This window comes from Harpia harpyja, chromosome Z (assembly GCF_026419915.1).
Source record: "Harpia harpyja isolate bHarHar1 chromosome Z, bHarHar1 primary haplotype, whole genome shotgun sequence".
NCBI lineage: Eukaryota > Metazoa > Chordata > Aves > Accipitriformes > Accipitridae > Harpia > Harpia harpyja.
Window position 1 is genome coordinate 66,872,038 of NC_068969.1, and position 21,742 is coordinate 66,893,779.

General features: G+C 37.4%; 1 protein-coding gene across 2 annotated transcripts in view; it reads left to right on the forward strand.

Annotated features, from left to right (window-relative positions):
* Positions 1-21,742, forward strand: part of AUH (AU RNA binding methylglutaconyl-CoA hydratase) — a 116,865-nt gene that overhangs the window by 2,248 nt on the left and 92,875 nt on the right. For both annotated transcript variants that reach the window (XM_052775906.1, XM_052775907.1), the window contains exons 2-3: positions 5,823-5,890; positions 5,988-6,075. In XM_052775906.1, coding sequence (XP_052631866.1) covers positions 5,823-5,890; positions 5,988-6,075 — 156 coding nt within the window. The remainder of the gene's footprint in view (positions 1-5,822; positions 5,891-5,987; positions 6,076-21,742) is intronic.

Sequence of the window (21,742 nt, forward strand, 5' to 3'; positions counted from 1 at the left end):
CAGGAGAAGGGATTTTCTTTGGCTTTGCCTTTCAGAAGGACATAGAAACAAATACTATTTGCTAATAAAGGATAAGAGCAAGGGTCTTAGAAGTAAGCCAGAAGGAGACATAAGCTTCATATGCCTCCTTCAGCAGCACAAAGAGCACACCACGTTTCTGCGAAAGAAACATGTCTCTGCTTCTTCCCCATGCTGCTACTACACACCCTCCTCGCCTTGTGTGTCAAGTTCATCTATCTGCTTACAGCATGTAATACCCTTGCTGCATTAGGATGCTAACTCCATATAAGCCCCTGTGGTCTTTCTTGCTCTTCCCTGACCTACCATTTCTTTTTCCACCAGTTCAGGTTCTAGACCTTCCCGAGTGGGACCCCAGTGCTGTTGTCTAATCATATTCTTCCATTACGTACTTCTTGACTACACACAGGGACAGACCCTGTCCCTCTGACTGCCTTTTACGGCACACATGCTTATTTGTGCTGTGGTTATGCTTTTGTCCATGCCTAGTCTTTCCGTGCTACTTGGAGAAAGATGTATTGTCCAGGGGCTTTTATAGCTGAGGGTGCTGGGGAGACAGGAAAACTGACAGTAACTGCCTCACATAGAGGCACGTATCTTGCAGCTCTAGACAAATCATTCCCTGCAGATGAAGTAGCAAACCGTCCTGCTTCCTAACACTTACATGTGATTCATATACTACAGTTTTTGGAAAGTTGTTAAACATAAACTGAAATGAGACTATATTTGAAATGGCTAGTTATTGCAATTTTAACTCGAGACTTTCCAGCTTCCAAATTTGAACTGAACTAGAATACAAAAGATGTGAGATTTTTGAAGAATGTGATTGTAAAATTCCTGTGTGTTCTGAACTTGTTGCAACTTGTGAAGCTTTTAGTATCAGTTTTCTATGAGTTTAGGTGAATGTCAGTGCATTAGTATTTTTTAATTAAATACATATCTTTTACTTTATTTGAGATTGTATTTGATTATCACTAGGGCTGAAATATATTACAACTATTTCAGAACTTTTAGCCAAGTTACATTAGTCATCCCATTACAAATTGTAATGAACTTAGGGCTTTTGCTCTTTAAGTTATAGATGGAATTAGGAGAAATATCTCTGTAGTCTTGACTCAAGTGTTGCTGTGTGACTTGCTGGAATGTGATATAAATATTTGTAAAATTTAGATTTTACACTAGAATGACGCTTTGTGCTTATATTTTTCAGCTGGTTTTAGTTGAGTTAGAGTATGTGAGACAGCTTTTTGTCCTCATCAGTTAGAATTTTAACATACATAGAATGAGCAGAACAAATACGCTCTCAGTTGAAGTTGTTTCATCACAGGTTGGAAACTGATAGCTAGCTGATAAATTGGAAAAGCTTTCCCTTCTTTTTTTTTTGCTATCTTTAAATAAAGCAGTGCTGAGCAGATGAGATCTACTAATTTAAGAAGTGCAGGAAAGATTTTTAAGTGGTGTTTAGAGATAAAAAAGGTGCAGGTACATGGGATTTTGGAAGGTGTTTTGGTGTTTTTTTAAAAATACCATCTCATACACATCTGTGTGATTTTGCACTTAATAGTTCCCGGTAAGGCAATCAATGGAAACCACCAGAATTGTGCACGATACACTCACCATAGATGCTTGTTTTGCTTAAGAAACTATTCCAGAATAATAAATATCTAAGTCAACTTGTCTACCTTGGTTTATCTAAGTAGTTAAAAGAGACAAGCTTAAAAATAACTTACCTCTCTTTGATCCTCCCTCCATTTTTCAGTGCATAATTCAGATATTTAAATTTTTTTATGTTATGAAAAAGTACATTTGGATAGATCATTTGTGTGTGTATACTTAATACAAATAGATGTATTTCCATACTTTTATACAGATTTAGTGAATATAACTCAGCCAAAATTACTAATGTGAGTGTTAAGACAGGATTTATTTGTAAGTAACCATTTAAATGCGTTTCTACCAAACATTGAGGATGAGTATTTTTTGAAAACAAAAAAGTACAGGATAAAACAGATAAAAATCATTATTTAAAGTAAGATTTCCTGTGTGCTGATATTAACTGTAGTTAAACAATGATCTAATCACTTCACTTACATTGGTCCACCCTGTTTTGTACAGTATAGAAAGAAATATGATCTTCTCTCTCAGCAGTTTTGAGTAATGATACCATCATATGTTTTTGCTGTCACTCTTAAAATACAAGAACCTTTCAGTATGAATTACTCATATGCAAATCCCAAATTTCATGTACGCTATGAAATGAGGATGTTGCTGGGAATTTAGAGGTATTTTGAAGCTATCTTTCATATATGTATGTATCTTTATCTCACTGAAAGACATTTTTTGTTTTTATTACATATGACTTTAATATAATTTTCTTTTAAACATTAAGAATTATATCACAGGCAGCTTTCTCTTTTGACAAAGGTAACTTATAAGCAGAGAACATACTGTGCATTTGCATACGTTTTTCCTCCGATGGTTGGCTAGGCAAGTAGTACACAGGGATTTTACTGCTTATATTAGACAGCATCAGGAGTCATCCTAGTCCCTTGGAGAGCCTAGCTAATAGGGTGAAAGTTAGTTTTTGATATGTGGATGTAATTTTTAATAGACGCGCATTATTTGCTGAAGTGTATTCTACAATAATGTGGAGATGTCTCCCAGGAAAAACTATGAAATTGATATTGAGTTTAGCATTATGTGAATGCTTATTCCTTCTTAGTACATCTGCCACTTCTTTGACACCACACAGATACTGGAATTTTTTTATTATTATTATTTCTAGTGATATTTGTTGATGAATGTGATGATGACTTTTTAATGTTTTTTTTTCTTTTACAATAGATGTTTCAAACAATTTTTTTTTTTTTAAAGATTTTGGAAAGCACACCTATATGTGGGTGCTTTAGGAAGAATGAACCATGATTAAATGCTTTAGATGATGATGTAACAGGTATTTTAAAATACATAAAAATAATAAGGTTTTCTGTATAACTAAAAATATTTGTTGAAATGGTTACCTGTATAGCAGTATTGTCTGGATATTTTGCTTTTTTTGTTCTTTTTCTTGTCTTTAGAATTGGGTTGGTGGGGCTCAGCTGTGTTATATGGAGCCTGATTTTTCCTTTTTGCCCTGGTTAGGGAAATTTATCTCATCTGAAATTGATATGCCCATGTGGCCAGTGGTTTAAATCCTGTTGAATGTGCAAAATAAAGAAGACTTGCCTTAAACAAGTGTTTGCCAGGAGATTCTTGGGGTGGGCTGGGGAAGGGAGAGGTATTAAATTCTCAGTGGGAAGTCAGGAAGTCTATTTTTCAATTTCTGTTTTGTGACTTTGAGCACATACTTAATCTGACTGTAGTTTGGTCACTGATTAATACATTGGGAAAACTTTCCAAATCTTACTGCAGTATTAAAAAACCTAAGAATTTGTTTTAAGGATGCCCAAGTACCATAGTAATGGCATATTAGAACAAAACTGACTTAAAGGAGAATTCTAGGAATGTCTTTTTGTATAAATCACTGCAATGTATAGTTTTCTCTTGTAAACCTTTTATGCTTTTCCTGTTGCAGTTCTTGTTTCATCTTTTTTTCCTATTTAAGAAATAGAACAGCTGTGTGGGTGTCATCTGTATTTACCTCTTATTTTTCTGGAGAGGGAGGCAGAAGTGGTAGATCTATGATTTGATGCAACACTGCTAAGAAGAATCAACCTGTATGATTTGTCTTCAAGGATCACACCTTCATAGGAAAAAATATTAAATGTGCTTTAATGTTAATTGGAACTTCATTCTGAATACACTAAGATTGATGGTGGAGCAGCAGTCTTTGGGCTCTGATGGGGAGAAGAAAAATACAAGTGTAATTAAAAAACATCATTGCTGTTGAAAAAAACATGCTTCTGAAAAGGACTCTATTTCCTAACTGAAAAACAGTTTGGGAGGATAGCATCTCTAGTTTATTCAAACATCGGATTTGCCGTGTGCCTTGGAGTTTAAAATCAAAGCCAGGTCAAGTGTCTTTTTGTTGCTTTAACGTGTGGTGCTGCTTTTGCCTAATCTACTTGCATTGAATGAGTGGAATATTTGAATTTGGAGTAATCCTCCTGAAGAGTAAGTTGAGACAAGAGAGGAAAAGTGCTACAACACTACTCCCTTTTGCTTAACAAAACATAAATAAATGATTCCTTTGCAAGTGTTGAATAAGGACCCTTGCAGTAGGTCCTAGGTGAATACCTCCAGCCTTGGGGATGAACAGGTGGGAATTTAGGCTTACAGAACAAGGGAGTGAAGGTCATATGTGTTAGCCAGGCTCCTCTCCCCTTTTAAGAGGTATCTATACATAGCAATTGATTATACCCTGGGAGCAAGCAAGAGGTGTGTGTGCTCTGTTACTTGGGTTTAACCATTTTTATTTGAATCTTGGTAGCTGCCGAATAGAGGACTTTGGTTTTAAATTGGTAGCTGCAAAAGGAGCAGGAGCTCTCTTTAATGTCCTTTTGTGTGCGTGCATGTGTGCATACGTGCAGGAGGAAGAAGTCAGAGGGGAGTGGGCTCAAGCACTGATGGGTCAGTCCTTTGGGAGGACAGGTTTCCCTGAGATAAAAGAAGTAGTATGTGCTGAGATCACAAGATAGGCACCCTGTGGAGGCTACGAGAACCAGACTACATATAGATTATAGGTGCGAAGCAGAGTGGTGAAGTAGTAAATACCCAGGCAAATACTGAGTTTCTGGAATTTCTTTTTTCATCCTGTAGATTGATGGCAATACTGTGAGCATTTTTGTTTGAGATAGAGAGCTCCCTTTTTGTCTTCCATTCCTGGTTCCTGTCCTAGTCCTTTGTCTTTCTCCCCTTAGCCCTGCATTCTCCAAGTAATGAAAAAAAAAGAAAAAAAAAAAAAAAAGTCCTGAGTCATCAGATCTTACCAGGGCTGGACAGATTTAATAGGACTGTGTGCTGGTGTTTAGAATTCAGGGAGTTGTAGTGTGTTCAGGAAGTAATTGTCTAAAACATTGCTATAGGCTTGGTAAACTTAAGACATTACTAAGATAAACTTTCCAGAGTTTTCCCATTTGATTATCATGCCTGTTAAACCAAGGGGGGTGAAATAAGGACAAACCAATGGTGTTTCTGCTGCAACATTCACACCAATGCACATGTAATCGGTCAGTGAGACAACTGATCCCTAACTGGACTAAGGGAGCTGTGAACGTGTGATTGGAGCTGTGTACCAAGCATTGAGCACAGTTTTTGTGTCTTGGGTGAGCAGTTTTATATGATTTTTTCTTTTCAAACAAAAATTCAGGTTTCCCGTTGGTAGCGTTCTTTCTATGTTCGTGAATTCCTTTTACCTGTATCAGAGTTGCTAGTCTTAGCTGTGGTAGCACTTCTTTCTTTGAGAAGTCTCTGAAGGCAGCCTGTCTAAATATGGAAACATATGCTTTACAATTAAGTATCTTTCCTGATTGCATGTCAGCACTTCACACACAAACATGAAATTTGTGCATGCAGTTGTGTAATTATACATTCAGCCTTTGTAAGCACTATTTCCATGTGAAGGTGTTAGGGCCATATTTTTGTTCTTAAAATAAATGTAATTTCTGTTGAACATTGAAATGTTTAACGTTGGAAAATGTAAGTCAATTTATTTTCTTTCAAAAACTCAGTAGTTAAGTGATTACAGTAGCATTTTTTTTGCAGTCCTCAATGATGCTTTTTCTATAATTTCAAAATAATAATTTACATAGATAATTTATATTTTACTACGTTGTAACAATGATACAATTTTTCTTCCTCTACAGGAATTGTGGTGCTTGGATTAAACAGATCTCAAGCCAAGAATGCACTTAACAAAAATCTTTTAAAAATGGTAAGTGAAAAGAACAGTTTTTACTATAAAGGTGAAGTATTGGAATTAAGCACTTTAAAAAGTGTTTGGTTATCCCCCTTCCTCCTTTTCTCTGTAGATGTCAAAAGCTGTGGATGCTTTGAAATCTGATAAGAAAGTACGAACTGTTATATTCCGGAGTGAAGTCCCAGGGATATTCTGTGCTGGTATGCAAACTTAATTTTCCTGAGAAGCTGGAAATCTGTATATCATATTTCACAAAAAAAGCCCAGATTCCAAGGAAACATGTATTTTGTATATATTCATCTCAGTAGGAAACAAAACATTTTTGTATGATTTTCCTTCATTGTTAACAAGAACCAAATATTGGTTTTATTCTTTCTGTGTCATAAAGTATTTCAAAATATATAATAGGTTACTCATGATGGTGGAAAATTATTTAATTGAGCTCGTAGGAAGTCTTGCATGTACTTCAGAATGAGGACCGAATAATGCTAGAGGCTATATAGAGAGGCTGTATAGAAAGCTGTATCAAAATCATATTTTAAACACATTATATTAACTTTTAATTAAAGAAACATACTTAAAACTCATTATGAATGTGACTGTTACTGCAGGCTGAATGTATTCTCAAATTAAAAAAAAAAAAAAATCACACCAAAACAAAAAGCATACACCCCAGCCCACATATCAAGCAGTATATGTGTCTTGCCAAAGTGCTCAGGAAAATAAAAGCTCTCAACTACCAAACACTGGGAAACAGAATTTGTCAACATGTCAAAATGAATTGAAGCAACCTTGTCTTTTGTGGATATCGAGTGAATAGTCTCCTTACTTTCAGATGTTCCATCCAGTTCTTAATTTGTTCAAATTTAATATAAATCCATTTGAAAGTGAAAACAGAAGTAAGTCAGTTTCTTCTTTCCAATATACAAATAGAATTGCCTGGAAAGAGGAGGAGATCCGTTCCAAAATCTTTGTTTCCTGATCATTTATGCAGTCATTAAGCTTGCTAGCCACACATAATTAATTCAGTTTTAAATGCAAAATAGTTTTTCCAATTTTTACATCTGTAACATATGTAAATACTTTTAGTGGCATTTAAAATTCTTTTTTGTTGTTTTAATAAGTCTGTTTTCATCCAGATACAGTTTGTCACTTGCAGGACTTGTGAAAAGAATTGTCTTAAAAAAAGGGAATAATCAATTCAGCATTTAGTAATACATATAAACAGGTTAAATATGTGTGTATTAATCAGCATATTTAATTTAAAAGTTGTATCTTATTTTAAAACAACAAGTTTTAAAGATCAGTTACTAATAATAATCTTCAGAAAAAAAAGCTTAAAAGCTGTGGTTTTTAAACTGATGAAGAGTGCAGCATCAGAGCAACACATGCAAATGGGATTTCAAGTTAGGTGTTAATGTACTTCATATAAAAAGGTGGCCATTAGTTGAGATTTGTTATCAACTGTTTTTTTTTTTTAACCTAATATTTTTATTTAACATTCATGAATTTTATGGTAGTGTTATATAGAATATATGAGAGCAGAAATACTCATTTTGAGGGAGAGGATCTCAGGTATGCTATTAATGTTGTATTTATGAACTTCAAGTACTTCTCTAGTGTTCTTTGTTGGCTGACTTTGCAGAGCTGTTTTGGTATTAAGAATTCATGTAGACATTGTTGCCCGTTTGTCTGGCTAAAAAAAGCAACTTAAGAGGACGTATACACAGCTGACTGTAGACAAGATGCTATGTGTGAACATTAGGAAAGGAAATTAGCCCTGAAAAGAGGAGTGTGAAAGACTAGGGCTGTGTAGCTGTATCTGGATCTTAAACCAGGGAGTAGAGATAGGGTGTGGACCAGGTATCTGTAATTTAAAAAAAAAGTGACAGGTTAGAAGAGGGTCCTACAAAAGGAAACTCCTGCAGCTGAACCAGTGAAATAAAGGATGTTCCAACAGTAGTAACTGAAATTCAGGGTGAACCAGAAGACTTGAGGCAGAGTTTGTCAATGAAAATAGGCAGAAAGAGCTCAGTGGCTGGATGGGTTGCTTCTATAGATGACTTTAAGGGGTTTCTGTAAAGAGAATGAAACTAGAGAAAGCATAGTGGAACACAGGCGACGGCTTAGGGTAGTAGGATGAAGGGAGGAACATACTGGATGTAACAAGGCATTTTCTGGAGGAGACTTAGGAAATTCAGTAGGACAGAAAAAAGTGTTTTCAAGCTTAAATGTTAAAGGACAATGTGTTGTTTCAAGAACACTTAACTCCTTAAAAAAATGCAAGGATCATCTTGTGAAGTGTTGTCGCATTTTTTTATGCATTATAGTGCAATTCAATTAGGCTAAACTTTGAATATTTGTTTTATTTTTTGTATTTCTTCAGTTACATTTTCTTGCTTGCATGCGTGGGAATGTATGTTTTTAAAAATACATTTTTGATGATGAGTTTTTGGACCACCATCTGATGTTTTACAGACCGCAGATTGAGAAACTTTGTCCTAGAATGTAATTCCCTTTTATGTGTGGAATGAAATCCAAGATCCTTAAATCTTGCCATTCCTTAGCTATCAACAAAAATCTGTGAAAGCCACAAGTCAAGTGTCTTGTTTCCTTCTAAGGGCTAGTCCATAAAACATGACATCCAACTGTTTTTCACAAAATGGCAGTGTGGGTGATTGAAAGATTTAAACTCTGTTCATGACTGATGTGCATTTGAGTATGATTCCAAATTATGGAATTCTCACATGGTAAAATGGGAGAAGAAAAAAGAAAAGGAATTGTATAAAAGAATATAGAGATGTGCCAGCAATTGTATCCTTTGATTTCTGCATAAAGATTCATTTTGAATCTTTTACTACTGTTTTCTTTGTATCTTCTTTGTTACGCTCTATACATCCATGGGTGCAGAAAGTTCCTCATTAATGCTCTAGTACTGATGAAAAAGGACAACTAGAAGTCAAAGAAGAGCTTGGCTGGGGTTAAAGATGCATTATGTCTGTGAGGCCTTCTTGTGCTTCAGTCAGAAGTGCTCTGGCTCTGAGTCACTTCTTGGCCCCTTTCTTTCTCTGTCTAAAACCAAATAAATATCTGGAGTGAACACGTATGACCAGTCCTGGCCTATGTAAGCCTACACTATGTGGCTGCTCAGTTCTGCAGCCAAGGCAGGTGAGTCTGTGCAGGAGTCTTTTTATTTTGTGGCAGCCTTCCATCCTTGAGGAAGGCACAGTTTGTGCATGGGATAAGGCAGGTGGCCCATGGGTAAAAAGTCTGTGGTCAAGTAATTAAGAGCTGTGCTGTGTTCACACAAGGGGCTGAATTACATTTACATAGGGAGTTTGAACAGCTTCATTTTTCATTATTAATGGAATTTTAACATACATATTAGTGATATCACTCGTGTAGTTTTGTGAGCAGATTTTCAGAATTTTTCATCTTCAAAAAATTTCTGGAAGTGTAAATGTCTGCATAGTACTGTTGGGAGATACGGTACTGTGAGGAAGGGAGGAAGGACTGTCTGCAAGTTTTTGCAAAATCTTATTTTGGAGTGGCAGTGTATTCTGGAGACAATCTTACAGCTTCTTCTGATCTTAACTACGTGAGGTCTGGAAGAAGGTATAAATAAAGTACATTGCTCAAGAGCTACTTTTTCGGTTTTCAGATAGTGTTTGATAATGTTTGTGGCCTGAAGAGTTAAACAACCTAATATTGCACGTTAAAGCTTTTGTCGTTCAGTTTCCTAAGGCTTTGAATAAAAGGCAAAGTAATATTTATAGAACTTCCAGTTATTATAGAATTTCATATTTGGAAATGTCTTGGCAAGATGAAGCCTGCCATGTGATTCCGAATCTTCTCCTTTCATTCCCCGCCCCGCCCGCCTCACCCCTTGTCTGTGTGTTTGGTGATGTGAAATGGGGATTACGTTATATTTTGCAATTGCAAACTATGGATATTTGAGATCAGATAATATTCTTTTATTTTTAAACAGTTTGATTTGTTGATAGTTACAGTAATTAAAGAAACAGACTCCTTTTATATTCTTTTCTTTCACCCTTTCCACCTGCTATTCCTTGTACTGTTGTTTCCCTTAGGACTGTCATGTTCCTCCAGCCTGCTTTTCAGGTCCTATCAAGAAGGCACTTGGATGTGTTTTAAAACTTTATTCCTCATGTGTTTGTCTCAGGCAGTAACTTACTGGCCCATACTCCATTGGTTGAGTTTACAGCTCATACTCATAAATAAAACCCCATGCTACTGTTTTACAACTCAGAGTAGTTACTGGTTTATTTTCCTTCCTCTGGTACCTGGCCAACAGGGACAGTTGCTTCACTCTGACTGTCCCAGTCCAATCAGAGATTGTTTCCTTCCTAGAAGTACACATGTGAGTTGTTGTCAGTTTCCCTGCATCCATCTACCCTCTGTTGATATGCATAAAAGTTCTGCTGTCTTATATGGGAGGAGAATGAAATGCTGTGATTCCCTAGAGGAACAGACCACTTCTGGATTTCTTTTTGCATGCAAGACTTAGAAGGAGAGCTTTCAGGGGCAAGAACCTCTAACTTCTTGAGATTTTTTTGGTGACTGTGTTTAGAGTATAATTGTTAAGAACAGGCTCTTCAGTATTGCTTCTCCAGAGTGAACTGCACTAATTGAAATAGAGGTTGTGAGATTGATTAGTTATTTGCTTTGTATATGAGTGCACACAAAGAAGGAGAGCTTTGGGGCAATTTTTAGTTGACAGACTTGAAAAAAATCTTGTTCTTTGGAGATGTTATTTCACAAATCTTTGACATATATCACAATATGGAGAGTTAACATTTTTTGTTGTAACCGTCTTTCAAGACAATTTGAAAAATTTGTGTATTGGAGCTCTTCAAACTGCTTTGACCTAGAAGTTGCTTGGCCAATAAAGCCCACTCTTGGAAAAGCAGAAGTAATCTTTCTGCCAGCAAAAATTCATCGTTTGGGTCTGTGGTGTGAGTAAAGCCAACACAAACGCTTTTCCTGTTGGCATAACTTGTCTACATCAGAATTTTGTTTCCAGCACAGCTGAATTAGCTGTCTGGTGTATGGTTCCTGGCTGCCATTTCCAGCTGGTGTAGTTTTTCTGGCAGAAATTTATGAAGTAGACAAGCCTGGTAGAGCAGATCCTTGAAGCCTTCTTCGCTTATGAGGTTTTGATGTGGAGGAGGAGAGGAGTTTCATAATAGCTCTCAAATACTTGACCTACTCTTATTTTTGTAGAACTAGGAAGAGTAGTAGGGAAGTATTACTGTGGGTGTAGTCTCTTTTTTTCCCTCCATTCTCTGTTAAGCAAGCAAGGAGGGGGTATATTTTCCGAGAACATATTTTGGTCCTCCAGATCCCAGTTTCTGCACAGGAACTGAGAAAAGAGTTCATATATTACTCCACTGTTCCCTTCTGAGGATTCAGATCACACATGAAAATATTTTAGTGTCTTCTGAATAGTTTTGTTGCTGTACATACATTTCATTCCCCAAAATAAATGCCTTCAGACTGTAGCTAGGTTCTTTCCTCTTTTTTTCATTCCAGACTTTCACCAAGGTTCAGATTCAAACTGATGCTAGCTGCTTGTAGACTACTAGGCTCAATGACAGTTGCATTTTCCCTAGAGCAACATGACTTATGTGAAATTCGGCAGGTTGGTCAGCAGTGTGACAGCTATGTCTTGTGAATGTGTGCATAGTAATTTGTTGAGTTTGGAGTCTGCAGCTTGCATTTGTCTGACATCGGTTGTTTTACTTCCTAATTTTGTTTCTGATGTTGTTCTTCTGAAAGAACTAATAGCTGTCATGATTTTTTAGAGCACATGTTGAACAACCGAGCCAATAAAGAGTGCAGTTCGGATTGTGGTTTGATGCCCTAGTCTATTCAGGAAAAAATCCCAATAAGAAAAACTGGTTTAAATGTCTTTCTTTTGGAAGTACCTCAGTCAGATAGCTCCAGGTGCTCCTCTGCCTTCTACCCTGAGGAGGCATACTGAATTTCAGAAGAAACTGGAATGACTGCGGAGTTTTGAGAGCTAGAAACGTTCATCTTAAACAAAAGTTTTTCTTGGCCTTAAGTATGGCAGAGCTGCTGTGTTCCTAATTGATCACTTACATGATTCTAGTATTGGAATGTAGTTCAGATGAGTTCAGCATGTTATTTGATACATGTTATTCTGCCCATGTTTACCTTAACCTTGTGGCTAATTGTAGAACAAGGTACTGGGAAATTAGCAAATGAAAATTGCTTGTAGATAATGCAGCACGTGGTGGCACAGTAAGTAGCTGCATGCTTGGTTTATGCTGCAAAACCAGATAAATATACATATATCTTTTAGCTGCAGAAAAAATACAAATGGGAGGTTACCAGGAACTTTTCCAATACAAATACGAGAATATAACCATGCTTGTTTTCTTTATCTCCAAAAGAGTGATCCATTCCTGTTGAGGAGGCGAGCACAAGGAATAGGGTAGGAAGTTGGGTGGGACTGTCAACAGCAGTGCAGTCTTTAAATCAGCTCTAATCAGCTACGAAACTTTCAGCTAAGAATTACTTGTCTGCCTTCTCATTGGTGATGACAATGCCTGCCTTGAAATTATAGGAAAGGTTTTTCTTTTCATATACTCAGCTTTCTTAAAGTTATTCTGTAGCTGGGAATAGAGTTTTTAAACCAGTGTATTGGGTTTACATAGCAAGGTTTCGGTGGCAGGGGGGTAGCCTTTGTGAAAAGAGACTAGGACATAGCAAGCTCCAGCCAGCTCCAGGATGGACCCATGGCTACTCAAAGTTGTGCCCGTCAGCGATGCTGGTGGCATTTATGTGATAACTTATTTAAGAAATGGTAAAAAACCATGTGCAGCAGCTGTGAGAGAGGAGTGAGAAAAAACATGAGAGAAACAGCCCTGCAGACACCAAGGTCAGTAAGAAGGAAGGGGAGGAGGTGCTCCAAGTGCCGGAGCAGAGATTCCCTTGCAGCCCAAGGAGAAGACCATGGTGAAGCAGGTTATCGCCCTGCAGCTCATGGAGGACCACTTTGGAGCAGATATCCACACTGCAGCCTGTGGAGAATCCCATGCTGGAGCAGGTGGACATGTCATGAAGGAAGCTGCAGCCATGAAGAGCCCTCTCAGGAGCAGGTTCCTGGCAAGAGCTGTGGCCTGTGGATAGCAGCCTATGCAGGAGCAGATTTTCTGGCAGGTGTGGCCCATGGGGGACCCACGCTGGAGCAGTCTGTTTCTGAAGACTGTAGCCCGTGGAAAGAACCCATGCTGAAGCAGTTCTTGAAGAACTGTGGCCTGTGGGAAGGACCCACGTTAGAGCAGTTCGTGAAGGACTCTATCCTGTGGGAGGGACCCTGTGCTGGAGCAGGGGAAAAGTGTGAGGAGGAAGGAATGGCAGGGAAGAAGTGCTACTTACTGCAACCCCCATTCCCCATCCCCTCTGCGCTGCTCAGCAGCCAGGAAAGAGGTAGAAGAGTTAGTAGTGAAGCTAAGCCTGAGAAGAAGGAAGGGCGGGAATAGATGTTTTTAGTTTTGTTTTTGTTTCCCGCTACCCAACTCTGTAATTACTTGGCAATAAATTAAGTATATCTTTCCTAAGTCAAATCTGGTTTGCCCATGATGGTAACTACTGAGTGATCTCCCTGTCCTTATCTTGACCCACAAGCTTTTCATTGTATTTTCTCCCTGATCTTACTGAGGAGGGGAAGTGAGGGAGCAGCTTTGTGGGCACCTGGCAGCCAGCCAACGTTAACCCACCACATCCAGTTATTATGGATTTTCCAAAATAAGACTGAGGCAAGCAAGACCTTTATTCTTGAGGAACTATGAAATTGAGAATGGACTGGTCATATAAACTCTCGGAGATGCTTGCGTAAAAACTGGGCCAAATAAAAGTAGTCAGGAATTTTTGTCTCTGGTTGAGTGAGTAGTGACCAGTACTGTGTAATTAGTACTGTACAGAAGCTAAAGTGGATTAACTTTGACAGAAGAGACTAAATCTGTTTCTTCCATCCCTTACTTGAGATGCAAGATTCTTTTCATCAGGCTCGTGCAGGACATCTGTTTACAGGTCTCTCTCTTCCTACATTGTGTGCTGTAACCACTTGTCTATGAAGTACTGTGTGTCCCTCTCCTCTACTTTTTAAGTCCTTTAATGACAACTTTAGCTTAGTTACTCCTTTAGTGCCAGGAGCAATTTATAAAAACATTCTATTTCTGTCTGAGAGACTCCATTCTTCTGCTGATTGAAGACTATTTGAATTGAAAGTACTTTCAACCACAGTGTACTTTTCTCCTGTATCAAGGTTTTTCATAGGCTCTAGTGGAAGTAGAGACAACTTTATTCATAGCTAATACCACCGCAGCATAAAACTTTTTTTTTAAGTTTCTGGTAATTGGTTGTATTCAGCTGGGATGCTAGTTGTGGATATTTCCATGCAATTTTTCTTCCATTTTTGGTCTTGAATGAGCTGTAGACTGTAGCTCACTGTGATTTGTGAGCACAAAGCTGAACAAATTTAAGATCAGGCCATTAGTGAAAGATAAATTATGAAAGCCAGCTAGAGAGCCATCTTTCTAGCAGTATTTTTCCTTGATTGCCGTAATTTTGGTATTTGCCTTTTCAAGCTGATGAAACAGAACATCTGACCATTCCTTTTCTTGTGTAGCTAGTGATATCTGATTAAAAAATGGAAATGTAAAATGTTCATTTATCTGAATAATATAAGCATTGTTCTTTCTCCTTCCCCATTAGAATTGAAGCCATCTTGGACTTGAGATCCATGCTTTTACTTAAGATTTACCTAAAAAACCCAAATTGGTCCGAATTGGTTCTCATGCCAAGCAGAATCAACATTTTTGTGGACAGTGACTTAATAGGAATGATCAAGCTAGTGCTTTACTAGTGTAAGACTTACCTGAGGCTGGACTCTGTAATACAATCACATGGAACTATAAACGAACACCTACTTCAGTTATTTGAAATGTGGGGTTATTTTATATGATGGATATCTGTCTTTAGAACTAGTTTTGAGCAACAGAGGGCTATACTGTACTTGGTGTCATTCAGCTGCCTTATGTGTGCTGGAAAGTATAAAAGCAGAATTAAAGAGTATCTTTGGCTATTGGAGAAAATAGTGAGGTTGTGGTAAGTTTTAATTGCTGATAAAAAAAATTATTCTGTTTAAATAGTTTACTGAATTGTCTTAGGCTTTTAATCCATTAGAACAAATGCACACAATGAATGTGATATTTTATGGAAATAGTTTTTTTCAGTGAAAACCACCTAAAAATATTAAATTCTAGGTAGAAGATGTATTTCTGAGAGAGTGGCATTTGGTTAGTTCTTTAGTTTAACCAGAGGAGGGTAACAGAAAACAGGAATGATTTTCCTAAAGCCCTTAAAAAAAAAATTATCGTAAAAGCATGGGAAAAACTGATCAAATTCAATGCCTAAAATCATTAAATTGAAATATTATGTACAAAATAATTTGTTATTATGTTTTGGAGAAGCAGTCACAAAACATAAATATACTGGTGAAAAGAGAAATTTGTTTGTTTGGGTTCAGTGTATGGCAGTCAGAGTTGTTCTCCAGGGTATCCTTTCTTTTAAGTAGCTGTACAGAAAACTTAGTGACAAACATCTGAAGGATACATTTGACCGTTATGAGTTCCTTTCCTACATCTAGTTTAGACTAAGTTGAGTGAAAATTTTGGAAGTGCAGCTTGCTTTTTTTAATGGAAGATAGAGAGTTTGAGCCTAACTTTAGAGCTACGACTTTTATAACGAAATGACTGAATGTCATTTCATTAATGAGAATAAATATATCCATAAAGCTTCTAAATAAGCAAATTAAATAGGATCCTGAACAGTTGGAGAACTTCTGCAGTTTTTTTGAGATGCTTGAAACTGACACAATGCTCAAGATCTTTTGGATGGTTACAGAAATGATACAGAAGTCTTCTGAGTAGAAGTGTGTAGTGAATTGGTGTGCAAACTTGACACAAGCAGGAGCTGTGTAGAAGTATCTTCAGGTGTGTCCCAGAATTTAAATGAAAGTGACATCTTGTCAAGATGATTATGAAGCAATGAAAGGCACCTCACTTGAGTACCTATAATAGTGCAATGTGCATGCAGACCTTACTTAAAGTGCTGTAGTGCATTTTCAGATAGTGAAGTCTTTTCTGGAGTGGATTTTACCAGAATAGACTAAATTAAAATGGAAAAGGTACCAGGCGGATCCAGAACATTTTATATTGGGACAACTATGTTCTGCAGTGGATGTCCTTAGGTAGTCGGACAATTTGTTTTCCTAGTTCCTCTTATAAAGACACTCTGCTTTCTGGATATAAAATCTATCTAAATTTTTATTTCAATGTTTAGAGAATAATCAGAAATAGTTTTGCTCTGTATTTGTCATCTTTTTTTAATATGCTTCTCTAAGGTTTGCTCCACAGATGTCTTTGGTGATGTAACTGGCTTATTGGAGCGTTTATGGATTGGAAATGCATCTTTGATAGCTATATTATGTATCTACTGCAACTGCAATGCATTTAATTTTAGTTTTAAAAATGTGGTCTGTAGTATTTCTATCAGGTTTATACAAACCCACTTTGTCTAGCTTACAGGTGTAGATGACTTCCTGCATTTCATATGCTTGTTACAGTTAGATTTGACTTTCGGAATATAGTCCTTGTGTCACTGCTTAGGACTGCTTAGGAGTTGTTGAACTTTGTGTACAGCTACTAACTTAAATGCATCACACTTTTTTTTTTTTTCCTTTTCTATCCTCTGTCATGTAAGGTTGTAATTAGATGACTATTGGTGTACATGATACCATGTAAGAAATTTTTATATTGACCTACATGTGTAATGTAGAGATGCGCAGATGAACTTGACTGTAGTAAAGAAGACTTAACTGGAAACCTGCACAACCATCACCAGACCAGCTGTGGTGTCTCTGTGTGTGTATCAAAGTCTGAGGACTGCAAGATTCAGTGCTGCTGAAGTCTTTGATTTGGTAGGGTAGACTAGTGGAGAGGATGCTGTATCTGAACAGTCTTTGTTTCCATGGAAGTGAGCAAAGCTGTCTTGGTATGCTTGAGATTCTCCTGTCCAGGAAAATCCTTAATATGGCATAATTTTTCATCTTTAAGGAAGCTATAGGCTGTGTAGGTTCCTACAGGTGTATTAGAGCTAGATAACTGTTGATTTAATATCTAAAGCTACAGTAATATCTATGCAGTCTTTGCTGGTATCTTTAGGTTCTTTAAAGTCCCAGGGCAGTTCAGGTGGGTCCTCCGATATCTGTGTATGTACCAGCTTTCTGTAGGTAGCTCTCTGTAGGTGTTTTGAAGTATTTGAGTTGTTTCACCTGTGGTGAAACGGGTGTTAGCACCTATGTGCTAACAAATGCTTTGACTACCAGTGGTCTTATCTTAAAAGCTTGTACAGACCATGGCTGGGATGGAGTTAATTTTCTTTGTAGCAGCCATTATGGTGCTGTGTTTAGATTGGTGACCAAAACAGTGTTGATAAGACACCAGTCACTGTCACTGAGCAGTACTTGCACAGCATCAGGGTCCCCTCTGCTTCTCACTCTGGCAATGAGTGAGCTGAGGGTGGGCATGAGGCTGGGAGGGGACACAGCTGGCAAGGCTGGCTTGAATTGAGCAAGGGAATATTCCATAACATATGACGACGTACTCAGCAGTAAAACTGGGAGTTGTTTTTCCAAGGCAGACCTTGCTCAGGATTGGTGAGGCTTTCGTCTGCCGGTGGTGGTTGATTGCTTTTGCATCATTTGTTTTCTTCTTTTTTTTCCCCTGTACTTATTAAACTGCCTTTAGCTCAACCCACGAGGTGTTTCCCCCTTCACCCCCCTTGCTTTTGCCATTCGATTTCTCTTTCCCATCCTGCTGGTGGGGAGTGAGCAAGCAACTGGGTGGAGGCTTACCTGCCAGCCATAGTCAAACCCAGTACAAAACTACAGTTTTGTATGACAACAGCAATGAAATCTTGAGCTGTTAGCTGGGGTAGCTCCAAAAATGTCCTGTATGGTAATGAATACCAACATAACTATAATGTTACCATACTCCTTTTTAACTTTGCTAGTGGGATGCTTGAAGTCACTTTAAGCCTGTTCCAACAGGTGTTGCAGCCCTAGAGGGTTATTCTTTTTTCCCATTCTATTTTCAGAGTGCAGTGGTGAACTCTAAGAACTCAGTATTTAGGGAGGTGCTGTTTAGCTATTTTTAATCCAGAAGTATCTTTAGCTCTCTTCAGGTAGAAACACAGGTTTTAGAAAAAGATTCTTTCTGTAATTCTAGGCCTTCATGGTTGGCAGTTCGTGCAGGCTTTGAGAGATGACTTCTGGGGTTTCTTATTCTCACTGCTTTACCTGTGGACAGTTGCAGTTTTTTACTGGAGTCTGGAATTGCAGCACCTTAAGAGTATTAGGTATTAGATTAGCAGTTTGAGATATACTCATAAATTACAAAATGTTGGTTGGCTGTCTTTCTTTGTCGGCCTGCATCAGCAGTGTGCTTTTGCATTAAGTCTTTCATTTCAAATGTTGGGATGGAGAAAAAGTTCTCTGTATGTAAGAGTGAAGACATTTAATTTATTTTTTTAAGATCTCTTGAAAGCTGGGTTAGTATCCTAACCTGCATTAAGACAATTCAGGAACTTTATCTGTCTTTCCAAGCTGCTTGTATATCTCTCTAATAAATACATTTTAGATTCCCAAGACAGTGTTGCATATTTTGAAATGGAATTTTATTTATTGCACAGAAAACACAGAGGACTTTATTAGACAGAATCCTGTCTTCTAGTAATATCAAGTTGTTCATGGTTTGGTGATGATAAGAGGTCAGTTGGGGTGTTGAGCAATTTGGTTGACTCCAACATGATACTAGACCCATTTTAACATTATTATGATGGAAGGTGGCTGTTTTAGTTCATGTATTTCTCACTCTTTTCATCAACTTCAAATCCTGGTTAGAAGAAAGCAATCAAATCTTTATTATGTGTAAATTCCATGTCTGTCATAGACTCTTCTACATCTTCTCAAAGGCCGCAAGCTTAGTTTCAGATGTTGGCTAGGGCTCGGTGCAGTTTCAGGGAGAGCGTATGTGGATCCATTTTTTGTCAGAAGTTATGCTCACTTGTCTCTGCTCCATATAAAACAGTTAAAAACTGTGTGGTTTTGAAGTGGCTAAAACCAGATGAAGATCACTTTAACAGAAAGATACACATTATTGATTAGCCCTGTTAATACTAAATTGATAAGGATAACTTTGGGTAGGCCTCTGCTACCCAGGACGCCACTGGTAAATGCATTTGTGCTTAGATGAGGAATTTAATTCTTTTTAACTTCTATTAAGTACCTGTGAACTTTTGATTTTCCACTGTGGTGTCTAAGATCCAGATCTCTTCCATAATTATTAAGTCAAATTGAGTAGTCACCTCCATTTGAAATACTCATGTCATGTCTGTGGGTATTTGACATCTTGATTTGTGAAGAAAGGCTGCTGGTTTTCTTCGCACTTCTCTGAGGTAGGTTGTCACAGTGCACTGTATGAGCTAACTAAGCCTTTACCCTGGTGGACCAAGTGCCTGTGGCACCTGGCTTCTTACTGGTGAGGGAACTGAGCTTGCTTTGCCATTTATATCCTTAGCTGAGAAAACCTGCTGGCAAAAATAATCTGATCTCATGTGCTTGGTGGTAATGTGTGCTGGAAATAGAATACATGTACGCACCACATGGCAAAAATAGTTATTGCATGGTAAAGAATTATTTTCCATTTGCTTTTGAAAAGAATAAAATGATCATGTAGCAGAGGTATTTAGACATATCTGAATCTATGGCATTTTTATCTTAAGACAATTTACAGCAGTTAGTTTCATATCTGCTTCCTTCTATAAATGGCATAGAATAACACACAATGCAACTATGCATATGTGTGCTAATTGCCACAAATATGAAGAAAAACTTCCAATAATTAAAAATTTTTACTTTCCCTTCTCTTGTCTTTGCCTGCCACTTACACTGGTTTCCTTTAAAGGCACCTTTGTTGTAGGTTTACTGCAGTAAAAGATGTTTTTTTGCCGCATTTAGTTTGAATGTGCAGCTCTTGAAAGCTTAGAGGAGAACAACATAACTGAATCCACATAAATGTAGCATAGAGTTGCTTATATATTCACAGTTATAGTATGTTCATGCAGTGACATAGGAAAAGGTGGAGACCTGGCCATAGTGAAAATGGTATGAATCTTGTATGTAATTTAGTTTTTTTATATGCAGTCAGTGGACATTTGTTTTATACCTTTCAAAATGTTTTTCTTTGTAAAAGTAATACAGGTAATATGAAAATGAAGAAATTCTGAAATTTCTCTTTAGATAATTTTCTCCTTGTAAAAATTTTTACTTCTTTCCTATTTAAGTGCTGATCCCATAGGTATGTTTTAATAAATAGAAATATACGTGTGCTTCTGTTTATACAGATCAGGCAACTCTTTTATTGTCTTACACGAAAAGAAATTTAAAAGAAAAGTAAAAAAAATGCTGTGCCTCTTAGTCAGATCCTGCCTGTTTTAGACAAAAAGCAGCCCCCCAAAAGCTATTTAAGGGTAAAAAGGTGCAGATAGATAGGTGTCTACAATGTCCCTCAGTATATTCCAACTCAACGTCGGTAGTTTACGTTAATAGTGAAGGAGCAGGGTTTTGTAGGATATAAGAAATTTAGGTCCAAAATACTCTCTCTTCGATATTTTAACATTTCTTTGTGGAGTTCCTGTCACCAGCTGGAACTTAATGACTGCATGTGGATGGACATGGTTTTTAAGTGATTGAGCTCTGGGCTCAAATACCACCAATCTGTATAATTTGTTAAGCCCCTCCAGATGGCAGGTAATATTCTAGTGTTGGATCTCCTTTCCTTTACTTTATTTCTCTGAAGTAATTTGCTGACAAGTCTATTGTATGGTCTTCTAAAATAGAAGAGATCAAATATCTCTGAAGTATTTTAAAATAACAAGTCCTTAGAAAATAAAATTGAGTTTGCAACATTGGTGCTGAAAATATATTCAATGGATGGGAAATTTTGCTATTTGCAAACATTTTCATTTATTTTTCTGAGTCAGTTTGAAGCCTTTGGGGACACTGGGAATAAGGGGAAGTACTGCTTGTGAGCTGCTTAACTTGGTGCTTATGAGAAATAGAATCACAGCTGCTGTTTTCTTGTCTGACTTTTGTGTGAACAAAGCATAATTAAGAGATGTTCCTGCTCATGGCTCAAATGCTTACTAGTCCTTACTTTCACACAGTACTGTGTGGAATGGCAAGACTTTGGCCTTGAGTGCTGGCCCAGCATTAATATGAGCCAGAGATGTTTGTGCAGGAATGCCAGACATTTTAATGCTTTTTTTTCTTTTTAGTTCAATATTTAAGCTTTCTGAATAGACTTAAAGTGGCCAAAGCTGAGCTCCATATATTTAACCTTGAAGGCTCTTCTTCTTCTGAGTTTTCCCACAAAAGTCCTTGTTCTTCTTACCTGCTGTAGCTTGAAAAGCTTCCCAGTCAAACTCAGTAGTCTCAGTAGTCACCTCGTCTAATCTTTCTAAGGCTATTCCTTCAAATCTTTCCTCAAATTTGTTTGTGGTCTGCTGTATGCAGAGAATGATCATCTTGTAATTGGGAAGCAACAAGTCATGATTATTGTTACAGATATTCTTCACAAGGTGTGTTTATTTTCATATGCTACGTGCATTATTTACCTGCTTCTTTAAATCTTCCACTGCAAGTATCACTTGCTGTATAGCTACACAGAATCCAGTGTCGCTGAATCTTGACCTGCT